The sequence below is a fragment of the Barbatula barbatula genome (genome assembly GCF_947034865.1).
Source record: "Barbatula barbatula genome assembly, chromosome: 23".
NCBI lineage: Eukaryota > Metazoa > Chordata > Actinopteri > Cypriniformes > Nemacheilidae > Barbatula > Barbatula barbatula.
Genome location: NC_136786.1, coordinates 171,200 through 192,121, shown reverse-complemented (window position 1 = coordinate 192,121; position 20,922 = coordinate 171,200). Strand labels below are relative to the sequence as shown.

General features: G+C 40.0%; 2 protein-coding genes across 4 annotated transcripts in view; both read left to right on the top strand.

Moving 5' to 3' along the window:
* Positions 1-4,923: 4,923 nt before the first annotated feature.
* Positions 4,924-14,122, top strand: anks6 (ankyrin repeat and sterile alpha motif domain containing 6). 2 transcript variants are annotated; one of them, XM_079447311.1, is made up of 16 exons: positions 4,924-5,322; positions 8,109-8,635; positions 8,974-9,018; positions 9,102-9,306; positions 9,990-10,096; positions 10,184-10,323; positions 10,592-10,829; positions 10,913-10,962; positions 11,039-11,221; positions 11,366-11,528; positions 11,690-11,823; positions 11,925-12,114; positions 12,821-12,888; positions 13,076-13,192; positions 13,273-13,372; positions 13,536-14,122. In XM_079447311.1, coding segments are annotated over exons 1-16 (2,523 nt in total). In that variant the 5' UTR covers positions 4,924-5,068; the 3' UTR covers positions 13,538-14,122. The 2 variants fall into 2 exon arrangements, with proteins under 2 accessions (XP_079303437.1, XP_079303436.1); XM_079447310.1 differs by having other exon boundaries at positions 4,928-5,322; positions 13,595-14,119.
* A 1,709-nt stretch (positions 14,123-15,831) lies between these two features.
* The window catches only part of ahrra (aryl-hydrocarbon receptor repressor a), a 29,351-nt gene continuing 24,260 nt past the window's right edge, over positions 15,832-20,922 (top strand). Inside the window, exons 1-3 of one of the 2 annotated variants that reach the window (XM_079447480.1) lie at positions 15,832-16,293; positions 16,388-16,464; positions 17,261-17,445. In XM_079447480.1, the coding sequence (XP_079303606.1) occupies positions 16,273-16,293; positions 16,388-16,464; positions 17,261-17,445 (283 nt within the window). In that variant the 5' untranslated portion in view covers positions 15,832-16,272. The remainder of the gene's footprint in view (positions 16,294-16,387; positions 16,465-17,260; positions 17,446-20,922) is intronic. The other variant, XM_079447479.1, reaches the window with a different exon arrangement.

The following is a 20,922-nucleotide window of genomic DNA, read 5'->3' as shown; positions in this document are numbered from 1 at the left end:
GGTTTATTCTCCTTCGATTCGGGCAAGTAGATTGCATACGTCCAGATTCCCCACAATAGAAACGTAATCCTTCGTTGTACCGGCGTTGGCGCTCTTCTGTGGGGACCCTAGTGTAGTTAATCTGCGTGGGTTCTTGAAGTTCAAGACTTTCACCATTTCGATTGGGGATTAAAGATTCGAGTTGTCTTTATGAGATATCTCACCCCTTCACTTTGTGGCCCTAATGTTCTGAACTCGATTGCAAATTCAGCCGCAGAACGTGAACCCTGGCGTAAATGCAGCATGTACACACGCATACCACATAATATTAAAACAGGAAAACCTTAGCTTTACTAAGATTATAAATATTTTTTTATATTTTAATGACTGGTACACACAGATACACACTGATACACACTGCCTCTCAAATGAAAACAGCACAGATCTCTCCGGAGGAATTCTCCTGAGCTTTAACAATGCATTCCATGAAAACACATTTAGATTCATGTCTCTAAAGACAAGCATAATAATCTACAGAACCGTTTTATATTTTAACCATAAATGAGCATTTGAAGAAAGAAATTGATTGACAAATGGCTATGGGATTATCCGTGATCAAAACTCATTCTCTCTGAAACTTTCAATCATTTTACTGTTCATGTCCAGAATACACAAGTTTTAATATAGCGATTATTCTTGTTGAAGGTCTCATTGAGCAGATTCATTTCGAGCTGTTGTTTTAGAAAATAATTATATATATATATATATACATACAGTATATACTGTATCACCCTAACCCTGAACTTCTAAATTAAAGTCATAACACAAAACAAAACACGCACAAAATAGTAGAAGTTGCATACAAATTGCACAGATTACACACATGCACATGTAGCGGTTTTAGCTGCATGTTAAAATAGTGATGAATTTAGCTCACCAAATAAAATTCTCCACCATATCTATCAAGATCAAATCCATGATCTGAGTTATTTAAAATGTCCCGGTTACGTATGTAACCTCTGTAACCTGATGGAGGGAACGAGACGTTGTGTCCATCGTGCCACGTGCACCGCACTGGCCCGCTCCAGTGAACGAGGGTGCCTCTCAAGTTCCTCAACCCAAAACGGTGAATGAATGGGCACAAATGGGCCATCTTCCCTTTCATACCCGTATGTACAGGGCGGAGTCTGGCGTGCCATTACAATCGCCAAGTTCATTTGCCTTTTCAAAGTATAAGCGGAGATTCTCAAGTCAAACCCTCATTTCTGTCAGTCTCGACACAACGTCTCGTTCCCTCCATCAGGGAGCTGAGGTTACATACATAACCGAGACATTCTCATCTGATCAGGGACATAAAAGATTAAAGGAAAAGCCTAATGAAAGAAGATACATCCTTTCATCACTAATACAAAAGAGTTCAGGACATTAATAATAACATGAATCCTCTTTGTAGATTTATCAGTAAGGTAATTAAATAACATTGACCTTGATTCAGTTTCATATTTTCAGGAAAAACTTCACGTACGAATAACACAAGAAGAAAGGTTCCATTAAAACAGCATGTCTCAGCTTCACTACTCTCTTCACTATAACACAGTGAGACTGCCTGCTGAACGTTGAGAACGGTGTAAACGGTGAACTGCTGCTGCTTCTGGTGGTAAACACTAAACATATGAAAAGTGTTCAGTGAATTTCATTCTGTTTCTGCACACACAACAGCTGTGTTTCTTTCGGCTGTACAAGAACACAATGATGAAGCTCGAAAAAAGTGTCTCAACACACAGTTAACTGACACACACACACACTTTAACTGATTGAACTCTAAATGAACTCTGACACCATGTTGGTGGATTTAAAGGCGAGTTAAGTCACGTTCACACAGCAGAAGTGTGTGTGTGTGTGTGTGTGTGTGTGTACACACTGTTATTGCAGGCTCCAGACTTATATCAGAAAACACTCCCTCTTTAAAGCTGATTTATAAAACACCACATCTGACCTGAAGAAAGTGTGTGCGTGCGTGCGTGCGTGCGTGTGTGTGCGCGCGTGTGCGCGTGTGTGCGTGCGTGTGCGTGCGTGTGTGTGTGCGCGCGTGTGTGTGTGTGTGTGTGTGCGTGTGCGTGCGTGTGTGTGTGCGCGTGTGTGTGTGCTCAGAGGAACATCAGTCAATCATCTTCTTCTCAGCAGTTTAAACATTACATTTACATTACATTACATTTAGTCATTTAGCAGACGCTTTTATCCAAAGCGACTAACAGATAAGGAAACATTGGAAGCAATTATAACAACATAGACAACAAAATACATAAGTGCATCAAACTAGTCCATTAAAGCCTAGCACAGTATAAAAAGCTAAGAATAGTGAGGTTAGTAAGGTATTTTTTTATTTTTTATTTTTTTATTTAAGAAGGAACAAATAAACCAAGTTATTGTTGATAATATAGCCTCCTTTTTAATTCAAAAGTAAAAATATATATTTTTGAAGACCAGTAAACATATACCATAAAGCCTATGCTAAATAAAAAAACATTTTTAAATAATTGATCCTATTTCAATAATTTTCAGATTCCTTTTTGTTAGGTGTTATGGCTGTTTAGGTAAATCTCGCAGAAACTCTAAATAGAGAATGTGTCGTATATTCTACAAGACAACACGAGCTTCATCCGACAGTGTTTTATGATCGATTAGCAGATAGAAACATTTCCTGAGAGGATGAGAATCATTCTGGTAATAAAATAACGCTTCAGTTTCATGTGTTTGCACGATTTATCCAACAATGTCCGCGCGCAAATAAATCAAATATTGAGTCACGCGCTGGGTGTTTTTTGCATTGGCTACGATAAAGTAAGTATTTATAAAATATATTTATTGCGTTCATTGCTCCGGACAGAAGTGTCTGTCTCACCATCTTTCACATGTCAAGGCGTGTTTCAGCATCTCGAGTGCGTTGAGATCAGATTCAGTCTGATCAGTGACTCTGTTCTTGAGCGCGCGCTCCGCAAATACAAATAGCGGTCAAGCCACAATATTCTTACTGATCGTGGCGTACGAAAAAATAAATGGATTTAAAAAGCCCTGCACCTTTAAATACCTAAAATCATGGAATAAAACAATTATAAAACAAACTATCATAACGATGTCTTTATTGGCAATGAATGGTCATTCATTTAATCGTGTGTAGTCTATTATTGACAAAATGTATTCTGGTCTTTGTGAGGGCGAGAAAGATCATTTTTACACCAGTGACCCGAACACAAATCTGTTGATCTGTTAATGACACGCGCCTGACACCTGCTGGTCTCTGCAGCGCATCACATTCATTTGTCATGTGCGGATACTATACACCACACTTACAGTGTTTCTATTAAAGTCTTTCAGTCGGTGCTTCTGTGATTCATGATCCACTGAGGGACAGAAAAACACACTCAAAATCATTCTTTTTCAAATCATTGATGCTTACTGAAGACAAAACACTAAATATTCTGGCTGTAAATCTGTGTGTACATTAATGCATAGGCCTATATGCCGCACGTGTGAAATATCTTACTCGTGGTGTTAACATTTGTGCTAACAGAGCAAGTTTTCCATCAAACCGCCACACACACAGACAATGCTTGATAATGTGGATCCAGGGTCCGCTTGTTCAAAAAGATCAGATTGATCTGGATTTGTAAATCCATTTTTTGCACTCCAGGATCAGATAATCCATTTGATTTTTGTGCCAGTTTTTCAAGGCAAAACTGGATTGGAAATCTGGATTACTACTGCTCTACGGAAACCCTAAAGAGACATGGTGATGGGAAACAAGAAATATATCTCTATTAATGTATAAATGCTTTTGTGTTTACTCAGAAATCATTTGCATTGTGTTCAACCGAGAGACTATGCGCTCACCTGCCCAACAATTTTGACTGGTTCATCACTAATGCTTACAAACAGTGATAAAAACATTTTAAAATGAGATTGCTTTGTGCTGCCAAAATCTGTTTTTCTTTACTGTCGGCTACTGAAAAGCTTAATAGGAGGAAACCTGATGTTTATTTCAAATTTTTACTTTAACTGTCAAACTTATGAAGTGAAAAATATAATGTCTGTGTGTATATTATGCCATATAAATGTTGTATTTTTGCCCAGGTTTTAAGTTTTATTACATTTTCTGTTCCTGAAATCCAACCTTCTGCTGGCATCAGTATAATCCTGTTCTTTGGATCAAAGGTGTCCCGATCTCACTGAAAAGTTTTGAACAACACAAACTGAGATTTGCATTTTGTGATCTAATCAAATTCGCAATCCATGTTTCCCTTTTGAACAGCCCGTTTTAAGATTTTATTTTTATTTTTTTATTAATAGAAATCTTTGAAAATTACAACATATACAGATCAGACAATAGACCGTTCAAAGAGGAAGAGAAAGAAGAGAAAAAAACGATATTTCTCCTCCTTCCTATGGACAAATTCTAAACATTGACATTGTTTTGCTTGTTTATAGGCAATAGAGATTTTTTTAATCTCCAAATTCTAACAATAATAAATAGCAGCTAAAGGCAGATTTTACAAACTTTTGTTTATGAATATAATATTTGTCATGTAAAATATAGAAATTCACCACATAATCAATCATTTTACATTCATTAGTATATGAACATGTAGCATCTTGGAGAGAAAACATATAAACAATATTTTATGGGCAAATAAAAAGGAGCAAACATCAGACCCGAATTTAAGAGTTACAGGACAGTTATAAAATAAATGAGCCAAATTTTCCTCCTGCAAATTACAATGTATCACCAATATACGTAAATTTAGATCAAGATAAATTGCAAAGGTAATTTCAGTACACTCCTTTAACTTCGTTATTGAGTTTTTGTTCAAGAGCCGAAATCCAATCAGATCACGGACCGGACGCTGCAGGAAGTCCTGACCTGAAGCGCTCGACGTGGAGCTGCGCATGCGCACTGGGAGCCTGAAACTAACTAACATTGTGCGCGGCTTTCATCGATCGATCATGTTTGACGCGGACACACAGCGTGTGTGTGTTTCTGTCGTGTAAGATAAGATTCAAGAGTTCGGGTTTGTAGTTCCGGTGGTCCGGGATGAGTTTGGCTCCAGTGAGCCCGTTGCTGTGGTTCCGACTGTGTGATGAGGGGGATCTGGAGAGCGCGCGGCGGGTTCTGGAGGATCCGGGGGGATTCGCTCATGTGGACGGAACCGATGAGGAGGGAAACACGGCGCTGATGTTCGCGTCAGCCGGAGGACACGAGCAGCTGGTTCGGTTCTTACTGAGGAAAGGCGCTTCAGTGGACAGACGGAACCATTACGGCTGGACTCCACTAATGCAGGCGGCCAGGTCCGATTATGAAAAGATCACATTACACTTGCTCGTGTTATACTTCAGGGCTCGTGCTTTAATAACCGATTATAATCCACATTCAGTGAGTGTCCATTAGTTTAAAACCGTCTGAAATCAGACTGAATGAATAAAGTTCACCGCACGCACGCACGCACGCACGCACGCACGCACGCACGCACGCACGCACGCACGCACGCACGCACGCACGCACGCACGCACGCACGCACGCACGCACAACCGGAATTCTCACTCTAAACCCAAATAGTTGAAAAGTGAGATGAAAGTCTTGTGGTGAAAGTAACACAATCATCTTCAGATGTCTATTTGATGTCTGCATTAACATCTGCGAGACAACACGGACAGTCTTTCAGTATCTGGACACTCAGTGACCTTGTTTGGAATTTACATTTTCCATTTGTCAATACTTTACAGAGATTATAAATGTTAACTCTTTAAATGCACTTTAACCAGATTGACTTGAGTTTTAAACTTTAACGTAGCGCTTGGTCTAAAATATTATTGGATCAAATTGTTTACAGATCATCTGCTATACGTCTCGGAGAGGTCAGATGTCACATATACATCTAGAAGATGTTTATGATTCAGAATGGATGTAAAACTGCTCTTTCAGATTGGGCTTGTTTGCTGCGGTCCGACCTTGAGTGTCATTGTAGTCTCGGGTCAGGGGGCAGGTGCCCACCCCACTTCACTTGACGGCTTTCACATTAGCGATGTTTCATGCGAACAGTGCCCCGTTCTGAACTAAACCTCAAGTGCGAAACGTTTATCAGACAGGGTTCCCACTCTTCTTGGAAGTGCTTGAAAGTATTTTAATTTTAGAAATATGAATTCAAGGACCGGAAAATTCGGACTAAATTTTGTTAGAGTTTTTATAAATATTGGTTAATGTTGCCAAAGCGCAAGTTACAACAAATGTGTATTTGACAAGATGTGGAGTACACCTGCTGGTTATGAATCAAGCAAACGGTAAAGATCATCATATACAGTCAAACATATGTTGTATTAAACCACTGCTAAATAAGTTTCTTTTTAACTATGTTCATTTCAGGAATACTTTCATTAGTTTTCATAATTCTTGTTAGTAAATGTGCCTTAAGAGTTTGAATAGTTTTTTAGGATGTTAAGAAACACTGATATGATAGCTGGATAGCATTGGTTTGACCAAAACATGTTCCCAGCAGTGTTACCTGTAGCAGTGTTTCCCTTCTGCTGTGTGTTTGGGTGTCTGAAGTCGCTCCATCATTTCGGATCAAGTTCCCTATATCAGCAGGGACAAAACGAAATGTTTGTGTATTCCTGCATGTGTCCGAGAAACTGCTTTGTGCCGTAATTGTGAATATAACTGTAGTAATAATCATCTATTATTATTTTATCTTTCCAGAGCAATGTTTTACGCAGATTGACTGATGACATTGAGCATACATAGTGCCTTCAGGAGACCGTTGAGTACATGGCACATTGAATGCGTAAATAAATAAATAGAAAATGAAAACATATTTAAATGAAATGCGAATTCCAAACAGAAGTGAACTCGCCTATGATGTACTGCCTTTGAATGACAAAACCCTTTGAATTAAACTCATTGAAGGTTTTAGGGCTTTCTCATCTGTTTATTATCAAAACTAATAATGCACTATCGACATATATGAGATTATATTTATAACCAAATTTAATGTTTGTCTTTTTAAAAAAATGTCTTACCTAAAAACCAAAAGTAAACGGGTTTCCCTGCCGTAGGTTCACATTTGTTACAAATGGGTTGATAAAATATTTAAAATCTTTTTCTAATTTACCCTTGAGGCAAGTAGCAGTGTAATGTGGGATAATGTACAGCCAGTCATAATAAACCCCTTCTGTGTGATGCTTGTCTCCACTTCAGTCCTGATCACACTGTCGTGATAACCGGCTGCATGTACTGTACACTATCCCTTACTTACATTGGAATATCTCCACGGTTACTATGAAAAATATGACAAATCACCAATCGAACAGTGTGAAAATTCAAAAGTCATCGTAACAATGAACAATTGTCATAAAGTGGATGGAAACCCGGCTATTATCTGCATGAAACCATGCTTCTGAACAAATGTCATCCACTGTTCTGGACAGCTCCAGGTCAGGACAGCTCTGTGTCTCTCGAGCACAGAGTGAAATTCTCCGACTCGGATACAGGAAACATAACATTATGTTAACTGCAAGTAAGCGAACCTTTAACCAGCTTTAGCATTATGCCAGCAGCAGCAGCAGCAGCACGTTCCACCTCACCAATAACGCGTGCCTGACTTTAAATAGGCGCTACTAAACACGGATATCGGCTGATGCCGATATATAAAAAAATGACATAACAGTCGACCTCTAGTCTTGTCCTGACCCAATACAGCAACAGGCAAAAGCCCTCAATGCGGTGTCTGACTTCTGAAATGGCCCTTTGTGAACGGATGTTCACTGGTCCTTACACACATCATTAAAAATGTTATCCTTTTTCCAAAACACAGTTTTTAATTTGACCAAAATGTGCTTCAAAAAGTCCCTAAAGTCCTTACATTTGGTGTTGATGAAAGTGTGGGAACCCTGATCAGGGAAAAACGCCCCCCAAAAAGGGAGTGCTTGTATAAAGTGATAGTGACCTTAAATGAAAGCAATTGGCATTTTTTACATACTTAAAAGACTGAACACAAGTAGAGATTTAATTTATTGTTACCAAAAACACCCTGTGAATCAAGAGACTCATTTAAGCTTCTGATCGGGACTTCTGAGTGCAGGTTCGGACATCTAAACGTGGCTCATATCTTTCTGGAGAATGGCGCCGACTTCAACGCGAGGAATCGGATGGGTGCCAGCGTGCTGACCATGGCCGCTCGTGGAGGTCATGCTCACGTGGCTAAACTTCTCCTGGAGAACGGCGCTTTGGTGGACAACTTTGACCACCTGTCAGCGGCTGAGGGCAACGGCAATGCTAATAACAATGTCCGTAGCGACAACGGCAAGACGTTTTTGGAGATTACATCGCTACTGGCCGCTGCTCAGCACGGACATGAAGCTGTGGTACGACTGCTGCTGGAATGGGGAGCTGAGGTGAACTTCATGCAGAAGACCACAGGCTGGAGCGCGCTGATGCTGGCAGCGGCCGGTGGGAGGGTCAGCGTCACCCAGCAGCTGGTCGAGAGAGGAGCAGATGCCGATCATCTGAACGTCTTGGGGAAGACGGCATTTGAGGTGGCGCTTCAACTGCAACATAAAGAGGTGAAGAACTATCTGGACTCCATGACCAGCGTAAGGCCGCAGCCAGGTACAAACACTTCACCTGAACATGACCCAAACAAACCCAAGTTCTGTCCAATGATTCTTGAAGCAGGTGTTTGTTTGTTTGTATGTGTGCGCCATTGCTGGTTTGTTTGTGTTGTTAAACTCACAGTCTGCGGTTCAAGCTCACTTTTGGAGAAATCGTGTCATCTTTATTGTCATTTTTACACTTAACGTTTTATGATCGAAAGAACGCTCGAATGACATTCTGAAATGACTGTGAATGGAAAATAATGTTTGTGTAAAAGTATTTCTGATTGTATGTTTCAGTCTTGATGCTGTTTTATGATAATTCAGGCTTTGTATGTTTTTTATTGTGAGCAGATGATGAGAAGAAACGGCCGGATGTTTTTAACGCACTGAAGTTAGGTAAGACCACAGAGGTTTCGCTGAACAAACATCACAGAAGAATCACACTGGACTCGCCGTGACTGTTCTTGTGTGTGTTGTAGGAAACGCTCAGCTGGTAAAGGAGATCGTGGAGGAGGACTCGTCTCAGGTGAATGTGTCAAACGCTGACGGTGCGTCTCCTCTGATGATGGCGGCTGTCAGTGGACAGCTGGAGGTCGTGCAGCTGCTGGTGGAGAAACACGCTGATGTAGACAAACAGGACTCTGTGCACGGCTGGACGGCGCTCATGCAGGCCACCTATCACGGGTACGGTTGGGTATCGTTTGGGATTCTTTCGGTACCAGTGCCTTTATCGATACTTAAAAAAAAGAGCCACAGGTGGATGACATTAAAGAACAAAATATTTATTAAATACACAACAAATTGTGAATGTGAAATGAGCACGGACACTAACATTGCTAGAAAGATGTTTAAGTGTTTACCTTCTTCACCCTCCAGCTACAACTAAATGCTCACCATAGTTGTATGAAATATGGGCAGAAAATGCGTTGAATATATCAACAGATTAAGTCCATATTCAGAGAGCTTTCTTGGCTACATTATAATAAGGTTTAATCACTTTCTTTCACTATCAAACGCGGGAACGAGCTCCACTGCAAGCAGCATTCGCTTCATTGATTTTAAAGGAGAGCAACAGTTTTATTGGGTGCATTACAGACGCGTAATTATACAGAAACGTTATTTTCACACCGGTTAAAGTTAAACACTGTGCCTGGTGATGAACTCGCCGAGATGGAGGGAGGGAGACAGAGAGCGCGCATTAAAACTGTCTTTCACTATGATGAATCTACAGCTCATACACGTCCGATCCGTGCCGATCACATATAAGATATTGGCCCCAGGTTTGGGTACCCAGACCTAATCACGGATGTGTGTCTGTTACATAATACTTGAAACGTGTGTTCTGCATGTGATGTTTGTGTTTGCAGAAATAAAGACGTGGTGAAGTTTCTTCTTAATCAGGGCGCTGATGTGAACCTGAGAGCTAAGAATGGATACACAGCCTTTGACCTCGTGATGCTCCTGAACGACCCCGGTCAGCAAAACAAATCACTTACTGCTGTCAGTCAATTCATTCATGAGCAGAACAATAACCCAGTCTGTCTGTCTGTCTGTCTGTCAGATACGGAGCTGGTGCGTCTGTTGGCGTCTGTGTGTATGCAGGTGGATAAAGACAAGAGTAAACAGAGAGGAAAAGCCACTGTGAAGAGACGTCCCTCTGTAAACGTTCCTCTTCCACTTGACGAGAAAGGAGGCTTGAAGGTCATTGGAATAACCTTACGAATTATATATGAAGAGTTTGGGTCCAAAATGAGAGAACTCCTTTTTTAACATTTCAAAAATCATGTTTTTATTGTGTTTATTGTGTTAGTCAGCTGTATTTTTGAAGTTATTATGGCTTAAATCAAAACAAACCAACTGCAGTTTGACTGATTTAAAACATGATTGAGTTATGAGTTATCTCATTTTGGAACCAAACTCTTCAGATGTTCTCATGGTCACATTATCTCGTTTGTCATTGTGTCATCAGTCCTGGTGGAGCCGGATGTCCAATCGCTTTCGCAGACTGAAACTGACTCACACCCTGAGACACGGACTCTCCACCAATCGGCTTGCTCCTTTTTCTGACGAGCCCGGGGTCCCTCTGGACGCTACCATGAAAGCAGAGCGCAGCGATGACAATGAACCCATCGGAACTGTCACGCCTCCTAGTGGAGCTCCGGCCACTGACATCAGAGCTGCGTGGACGTCAAAGAGCAAAGATGGCGGTATTACACTTGTTACTACAGTGAAGAGTAAATGAAACGCTTCATTATTCACGCAGTAGAGATTTGACCTGCTGTGCTTGTAGGTTTGAGCAGAACGGCAGGTGAAAAAGACGACTTCCTCATCACAATGATGGTACATTTACATGTTCAGTCACAGTCTTTAAAGTGTGTCAAGTCTTAAACATCATGAAAATGTTGTCGTCCCTCAGCTGCGGAAAGGAGCTCCTCTCGCTCGGCTGCCAAATGAGAAGCTAAAGGCTGTGATCCCGCCCTTTCTGCCTCCGTCCAACTTTGAGCCGTGGAACTCTGAACGTTCTGGAGTGTTGAAGGAGGGCCGCAGTGCACACGTGCCACAGAGACCCAGCAGAACCAGTTGTGCCAACTCGGATATAGTGAGACGCACCCAAAACATTTGTATTATTTCTCTCATGTTCTTAATGTTCGTTTTCGTGTAATGAGGGTTTATATGAATGAAATGAGTTCAAACTTCTGTGGAAGGTTCCATATTATATTCATTCCTGTGTGTGTGTTTTCAGACATCCATCAGTCGAGTGGTCAGCAGGTCCATTAAGTTTCCCAGCATTACTAAAGGTCCCTCCCCCTCCAACTCGGCCAATTATAACTCTGCTCATTCATCAGGCGGTTCCAATGGAGTGAGCGGAGTTAACCGGCACGCCTCAGACTCCCACAATCGCTCAGGTGCCTCCCCAGTCCACACACTAACAATACTGCACATCATACGCATACGTCTTCATGATCGTCATAAACATTTCAACAACACGGAATAAATTAACATAAATACACAGTGTACATACAGCTCAGATATATATATTGTGTGTTTGTGTTGTGTGTGTGTGTAGGGGGCAGTGGGGCAGATAGTGTTTTATCTCAGATAGCAGCTCAGAGGAAAAGAGCCGCTGGTCTCTTAGACAACAGAACACCAGCAGCAGAGACACACGGCGACATCAACCACACTGATGCCAACTCCAGACGGGTAAACACCATTTACCTGCACATCTCTCTCTCTCTCTCTCTCTCTCTCTCTCTCTCTCTCTCTCGCTCTGTGTATTATTGAAACCTGTGTCTGTGTTTTAGAAGCTGGAAGCTGTGAAGAACAGGCCTCAGTCAGGAAACTCCTCCACCTCTAAAAGCACATCACCCACCCTCACACCCTCGCCATCACCCACCCCCAAACCCCCCGCAGCCGACTCGCTCTCATCTGCCTCCACACAACCCAGATCCAAGAGCAGTGGAGGATCCAGCAGCGGAACCATCACAGACGAGGGTCAGACACTCAACACCACAGACAGACAGATAGCATGTGATTATAGACACAGTCTTGGGAGAGAGTGCTTTTCCACCATTGTGCCGAACCGCTCTAAGCTCAGTCTGAGACGGTAACAGTTAGCCTGGTTTGACACGGAACCATTACAAACTCGGCTCGGGATTTTAGTGAATCTGAATCGTGCTAATGAAGCGTTATAGCTCAGTCTCTTGTGTTAAAAATAATACCTGTGACGTGACGTGTTTGTGTTTACATTCTAAACATTTCCGTTGTCAGCCCTGCGGTGGTTTCATTTTCCATTCACGTACCGGCTGGCACGGAGCGAAACGATTAAGCAACGAGAACGATTTGGCGCAATGGTGAAAATTCACAGCCGGTATTGATCAAACAACAGGCAAAAGAGACTATTTTTAAACGCTGGTTAAAGGACATTAGGAAAAACAATTTGTTTCATATCCGTGTATAAATTTGGAGGAATATTACATTTAAATGTGTGTGTCAGTATATTGTGTGTGTGAATTGTTTGAGAAGGAACATAACCAGTGCACTGGAAGGAGTTTGCAAATGAGACAGCCCTTAAAGTGTCCGACTTCCTTATTAATGTACAATTGACCTGATTGAGACACACACACACAGTTGTTTTTGTTTGTTGTGTTACTGTGACACGTGTGTTGAGCACAGATTCTTTCTGATGGTTTATACACAGACGAGTTATCAGGAATCCTGAGGAAACTTTCCTTGGAGAAATATCAGCCCATCTTTGAGGAGCAAGAGGTTTGTGTCACATGAGAGGATTGTGTTTCACTTAGACGCATGTCTCACAGTGTTTGTGTTCTTCATTTTAAGCTGTGGAGTTCTTGTGGGTGATAGAAGTTTCAGTTCAGATCATCATCATCTCATGTTTTAAAGTGTAGGAATGAGATTCAAATGAGAGATGCACTCATTGATGTTTTCGTGGCAGGTGGACATGGAGGCTTTTTTAACTCTGACTGATGGAGACTTGAAGGAACTGGGAATTAAAACAGACGGATCACGACAGCAGATACTGGCGGCTATATCTGAGCTCAATGCTGGAAAAGTGAGTTTTTCATGAATCTGAATCAGTGAGATCTGAGACCTGATTAAAAAAAACAATGAGATGAAATATTGTTGTGTCAGGGAAGGGAACGACAGATCTTACAGGAGACCATCCATAACTTCCAGTCATCATTCGGCAGCAGTGCTAGTAACCCTCGACCCGCTGGATATCCACTATACTGTGAGTCAAGAACAACACCCGTGCTGATTGTTTTCATTATTCACGCATTATTATATGACATTATAATGATGTACTGACTTACATGTGTTTTTCAATGTATGTTCTGAGCTTCTGAACAACCCTTTGCCAATACCTCATAGTAACATCATGTTCAATGCTTTAGAAATGGTCCAGATAAACACATCATCCTCACTGGAGTTTTTAAAAAACTCTTGTGTTCAGCGCCATCGGGTTGGAGCTCCAGCAGAAGATGAAACGTGTCCTCTACAGCTCAGTGTGTGTGTGTATATTATAAGTTATTTTAATCACTTATAAAGCCTTAAAGGGTTAAGCCGCTACCTACCTAATCACACTACAACCCATCACACTCTCTAAGATCTTAAAAAACTCAGGACTTCTGATAACACCTAGAATAACTAAATCCACCAAAGAGGGTCGAGCTTTCTCATACGTAGCACCTGAACTCTGGAATAACCTTCCTGATATTATTCCAGGATCAGACACACTCGCCCAATTTAAATCTAGATTAAAGACGCATCTTTACAGACAACCATTCACTTCATGCTAAATATGATAAATAAACCACCGGGAGACTGCTGACATTAGATATTATTTACTAGAATCATTTAACTTGTTATATAAACACCATGTACTGTGCTAGTTTTGTTTTTCTTATTTTCCTTGTAAAGCTGCTTTGGAACAATGCACATTGTGAAAAGCGCTATATGAATAAAATTGAATTGAATTGTGTGTGTGTGTGTGTGTGTGTGTGTGCGCGCGCGCGCGTGCAGGAGTTAGTCCAGCACCAGTGGACTCTCATGACAGCATCATGAACATGAGAGCATATGTACACATGCTGTTATGCACTTGTTGTGCAACAGGGGGCGATACATCATCATCATCACAAGCCTCATGTGAGGTCACATCAGGGTATGAATGTTTCTGTGGTCTATTTGGATCGTGACTGTTTGGATATACAGTATAAATGTTAAATGCTTTGAGTTAGGGAGACACAATAATGATTTACAGTATGGCTTCATATCTTCAAAAAACTACATCAGCATGATACGGCTGTGTGTTCAGAACCCTGACTGTGATGGAGAGAAACAAGCTCTTTATCCTCTCCTCCTTCATGAACACGCTTCAGTCTGTCAGTATTATTGTTTTGGGTTGATTTAGCCGTTTTCCTTTTAGGCCTTCACTGTTGTGAATCTCTTCCAGCATTTCACAGTGAAATAAAAGATTGTCAACCTTCAAACCGCATCTGATTGAATGCAGACTATTAAAATATCCTAACATTATATTTACGCATTTGGCAGACGCTTTTATCCAAAGCAAATTACAGTGGATGTCTTTTATCAGGATGTGTTTCCTGGGATTAAAGCAACAACCTTTGTGTTGCCAGCGCAGTGCTGAGCACCAGGAACGTCGATTGATCTTTTCTGGGCCTTGCAGACACTATCATGTAGAATGCATTATTCACCAGAAAATTCTAGATTCTCTCTTCATTTATTGTGTCTCTCATTAATCTGTGTGTGAGTCTTTCTTCAGTGGAACACAACAGAAGATATTTTGAGAAACGTCTCGGTGGTTTTGTGTTCATTCAATGTTATTTGATGATTAACGTTCTTCAAAATATCTTCCTTTGTGTTCTGATGAAGAAAGAAACTCATGTTCATGCTGTTGGCTGAATTAAGGGGTCTTGTATCTTAAGTGATCTGATCATGAGTGGGCTGCACTAAATGCTGGTTTAAATGGGGTTTTTGTCATGAAATCAGAGACTTTCCACATTGAGAATCTCTGAGATGTAAACGTGTCTCTCCTGATCCCTCAGATCACAGAACATGTTCCTCAGTCAGTGTTCTTTGAGCTGCTGGATGTGTGAGAACACAAGGATTAGATTTCCTCTTCAGTGATGAGATCTGAACCCTCCTCACTAAACCACACACCATGCTGGACCAAAAGTGTCATGTTAACATTTGTCTTTTTGATCAAGAAATATTTACACTATAACACTCATTTGTAGATGTAATGAGAGCATTTGCTTTATTTCAATGTCACTTTATTCAGTAGCTAACAGTACGCAATGTGTTTTTTATCTATGACAGAAGCGTCATAGGAGCTTTTGACAATGAACTAATAATTGTGTTCATATGATGTAAAAACCTCCGTTTTATCATCACAGGAGGTGTTTGATCGATCCACATCATGTTAGACTTGAATAAACTTGAAAGAAGCCGTTTGAGAAAGTGTATTTATATCAGCACACGAGCTGTGATTCTCAAACACACTTGAAGTCTTTTAAACATATTTAGTGATGACAGAGAAAACAATGTGATTAAAAGTGGGAGATTAAACCCATCAGTGACATGAGTTCAAGTCGCTTTATGGGTCTTTTACAGTATATGTGAGACGAGCGGGGTGGTGAAATAAACAACACGACATAACAAACATCAGCCGACTGTCAACTGTACGTAACGTGCGTGTGTCATGGTTTCGGCTCGTGTGCTTTAACGGAGAACAACGCGTCAGAGAAACGCAGGCTCGTTTAAAGCTTTTTCAGCTTCAGAAATTGTCAAAGTTTGTGTCCTTAATGTTCGAGATTCTCTAAGACGAAGTTTCTCACTTTTGTTCTGTGGAATCGTGTGATGTTGAATCATCAGTCATGTTTCATTGAAGGTTTTTATTCCGTAAGAATCGATCCGCTTCTGCTGTTCCCAACATCATCTGGTGCGCGCGCCCGATCCTTCAGTGCGTGTGTGTGTGTGTGTGCACGCGCGCGGCTCAGAATCGCGTGCGAAGAGACCGGTGCGTGTCATACAGTGGAATCTGCCACCTGAAACACAGTATAAAACACTCACGCGCACACACACTGAGTCCCGCTGCATCCGCGCCGCTTCATGACACAGATCACACATCAGGTACTTTATATTCATTCATTCATAACACATGAGTCATTCATCTCTTTTACTGCTTTATTTCAAGTTTCATGACTCGCGTGGATGTGTTTTACAGCCTCTGGCCGTCAGTATGATTCCACCTGGAGATTGTTTGTACGCCGGGAAGAAGCGAAGGAAACCCATTCAAAAACAGTTAAGATGCATCTTCACTTTTACAACTAAAACTGCGAGAATCCCAAATACACACTTTAAATCCTCAAACCATTGAGAAACATGAGCTGTTCGGCCGTTATCTGTTTTTATTGACGCTGTTGCATTTTCGAATGAAAGTGTTATCAAATCAAAGTTTTCATGACTGTTTATTTGCAGCTATACAGCTGTTTATTATTATCAATGCTGTTATATAAACAACAGTACGCCAATGAAAACAAATTCAGCAATAAAATACATAAGAAATCAAACGATATTATGATGAGATGAGTCCAAAATATCTCAACTCAATGTAAAACTGATGAATACTGTATGAAGCTTTCATTTTCACACGTCAATCATTTCTTTATTTAATATATATTCTGAATGTATACAATTTCAAGATGTATTTGACTGTGGTTTTTCACTGACCGCAGATGACTTCTTCATTCAGTCATAATGTTATACTACATATAAGTCATTTTTTTCAAATCTGTTTTTGTGCGATAGGAATGATCTCAAACCGTGTAGAGTTTCAGTGATCTGAATCATGAATTTAATGGTAAATGATGAAAAGGTCTAGATTTGAGTCAGAAACATTACGGCATGAAACCTTACGTTCCTTCATTCATTTCACTTGGACTGGACTCACACGTGTCATGTAAACACATTGAATTACTCATTTGTGTTTACAGATTGTGGCTCTTTCATGGACTGATACAATGACATTTGCTTTGAACTCTTAATTATAAACTCAAGGTTGTTTTTCTAACGTTGTCAACTGTATTCTGTCATCCAGCAGGAAACCAGTGACAGTGACAGAGAAATCCAATCCATCAAAGCGGCACCGTGACCGTCTGAACGCTGAGCTGGACCGCCTGGCCAGTTTGCTGCCCTTCTCGCCTGACATCATCTCCAAACTGGACAAACTTTCAGTTCTCCGTCTGAGCGTCAGTTACCTGCGGGTCAAGAGCTCCTTCAACGGTAAGACAAACACTCGGCCTGAGTTAAACGTCTCCTGATGATAAATGGGTTTAAAAAGCAACCTTCTTTAGTAGCTGATCTCAGCACAGTTAGTCAACTGTAGCATCACTTGAAATCACGAAGGTGAAAAGATGCATTTGAACATCATTGTGGGATGAGAAGATTAGAGTCTTGAGGTTAAACGGAAACTAAGATCAGGGACTCAAAGCCTTATTTAGCCGCCATGTTTGACATCATTTCTAGTGCTGCTGATAGACATGAATAATGTTTTAGTCTCATCAATGCTTGAAATGCTCAGGTCTTTTAGTCGGGTTCAGAGCTTTGTCTTTATACTAGGCCCATGAAAGATGAATTGACAGACTGTCTGCTGCCAGTGAATATTCGCTGTCATGATGGATGTCTAACACGCACGTCATGTGCTGCTGTTTTTTAGATTTGGTTTGACAGAGTAAATGGAGCGGGTGTGAAGAGATTACACTACTGGTGTGTTGCTGTATTTGCATCTGAATGTTACATGTAGGCTGTCGTGCGGCTCTTCTTCTGAATGTTGAATAGGGTTTTGTTTGTATTCATGGACGTTTCAGAAGATTTATGAAAACATTCGAGTCTTAAACATTAAACATGATTTAATGTCAGTTTATTCGAGATGAGACTTTGTTATACTCCCGTCACGTAGACGGTAAATGATTAAAACCGATTTTTTCATGGACAGTCTTGTCCTCCCCAATATGGCGGCATGGTTGACCCAATACAGCAACAGCCAAAGCCTTCAATGCGGTGTCTATATATGTCTGTGACTGCATGTAGCCTTTGCTAACACACTTCTGAAATGGCCCTTTGTGAAGAGAGAGTCCTTACACACGTCCTTAAAAATGGTATACCTTTCCCCCAAAAAATACAGTTCTGAAATGTGCTTGAAAAAGCCATTGAAAGTCCTTACATTTGGTGGGATGCAAGTGTGGGAACCCCTTTTATGGCATGATTAAGTCAGGTGTGATCTTTTCTCATCACCTCTCTTCATGAGAATTCTTGGAGAATTCATTGTGTGTCTCAGATATCTACAGTTAGTCCATCATCTGCAATTGAACCTTTAAAGACATCAGCTGTCGAGCTGCTTTCTGCCTCTTTCTCAATTTCAGAAGAGGTTTTGTGTTTCCACTCTAACCCATACAGTACTTTTAGAAATGAGGTGTAAACAATATATATACAATAAACAACAGAGTTATGACGTGAAACACAAGACATGAGCTCCTCTGAAATGTGACATTTCAATCTGTGTGTGTATTGTGATGACTTCTTTTCATCAAAATCTTCAAGGTTCATCATCTATCTGATATAGGTATATATATATATGATCATATAGAATGATGTTTATGAGAACATAAAGTGCAATAATAACGCTCACAAACCTCTCACATACACAATGTATTTAATATAATGTATAATGATAGTTTTTTAAAAGAAACATGTATGAATGAATGCAGTTGTGCTTATTTAAAAAAACACACCAGCAGCTCAATAATTCATTTCTTAATTTTTCCAGGCGCTTCATTTTGATGACATTATAATAAAACATGAGCCATTGTAGATGGGTGATCAACCCCTGTGAATTTGAATCATAAGTGATTGTCACATATTATAGGTTCAATAAATTTGTCCCCAAGATTTGACATTTACATTTATGCATTTGTCAGAGGCTTTTCTCCAAAGCGACTTACATTGCATTGTACTATACATTTGTTTGTAAGTATGTGAGATCCCCTGGGATGGAACCCACGGCCTTGGCATTGCTAGTGTCATTCTCTAACCACTGAGCTTCAGGATAGCATACTTATAGCATTCTCAGTTCCAGAAATGACATTTTTGCTAATATTACAGCTAACTGGCAGCTAGCAAGCTCTTCTACATTAGTTAAACAGTAATATACATTTATTTTTCAAATGTAGTTCAAATACTGAATAACTATTTATGCTGTATGGTAAGGACACACAATAAATACTGACACAGAAAGTTGATATTTATCTTTTATTTTTGTGGATCTTGTGAGTGAGGTAGTGAGGTGGTCTTATCTGTCAGCAATGTGCTCATGTGGTCATTTCTGTTTCTATAGAAACTAGACTTGTTTGTCTCTTATAAAACTTTTTTTTTAAAAAAGCCCTTTTTTATTGTCGTGATCATGATCAGTAAAATATCCAAAAACATTTACGATGCTGTAAATGAACGTGTAGATTAAACAATTCCATTAGAAATAGCGTCAAATTGTAATACAATTAGCTTATTTGACATGTTGTGGGACATGAACAAAAATTGTGTTTGGACTGTAAATGCTTTATAATTTTATATTAAATCTCATTGATCATTAATTATATATTTTTAAAAGGTTTGTGATATATTTATAAAGCGTCAAATGACCATTTTTGACATTAATCTAAAATATCACTGCTTAATCGTGCCCGCAGTTGCAGCAAGACGCAGATATACAGTACGTGTAAATGTAAAAGAACTGTGCGAAAAACTGATATAAATGAGTGAATAATTGATTGTTCTGATCATTGATTCTTTTAGTTTAGTTTAGTTTTATCTGTTCATGAGCTGTTCAGTCACAATAATACTTTAGTGTTGTATTAGTTTTTAGTGATCAAGGTTTGTTGAAGCTCATTTCTCTTCAGTCGGCCAATAACTGTATATTTGAAGATTCTTCAGGTATATTTCTCTATAATTACATTTCTAGTTTGTTTCTTTGAAGGTCTTAGCACAGACAGTACTCTTAAATCAAGTCCTTTAGAGATAGTTGGTCTGTTTCTAGTTGTTCTTGTGAATGGCATCATGCTTCACAGTAAATCATGTACTTCAGGTCAGCCGGCATTAATCATGATATCAAAAATAAAATGATGAATACAGATCAATTAAATCATTGATATTTCTTTTTAATGTCAAGAGTATTCTTTGTGTTCTTATAAAAAAATATATATATTTCTGAACAAAACCGTTTCAGTATTTCAACTAAAGAAAGTAGTTGATGTTCTGAGGTTTCGTTTGTTTTGGTGACCAAATGAAGCAGAAACTGTTGTGGTTTGACTCCATAGTTTTTACACTTGCTCTTCTCAAACACACACACACACACACTGACGTCCATGCGGCTGATCCTCTTCCTTCTTTAACTTCTGATTTTTAGACGTATCTTGCTCTCATCACTCGTTCTGCTGAAAAGATGTTCAACATGAACAACCAAACCACTAACTAAGTGCAACTGAATGAGTTTGGCGGAATGTTATTGTGTTTGTTGACAGAAGAGCTTGTTCATTACAAATACACTGACACACACACACACACACACACACACACACACACAGTTTGATGAAGTTCTCCGGGAGAAAGGATGTGTTAGCCCAACACGTCAGATAATATTCCCATCATGCACCACTGAACGACCACACATCCCTGATGTGGTGCACAAAATTCTGAATGCTGATTGGT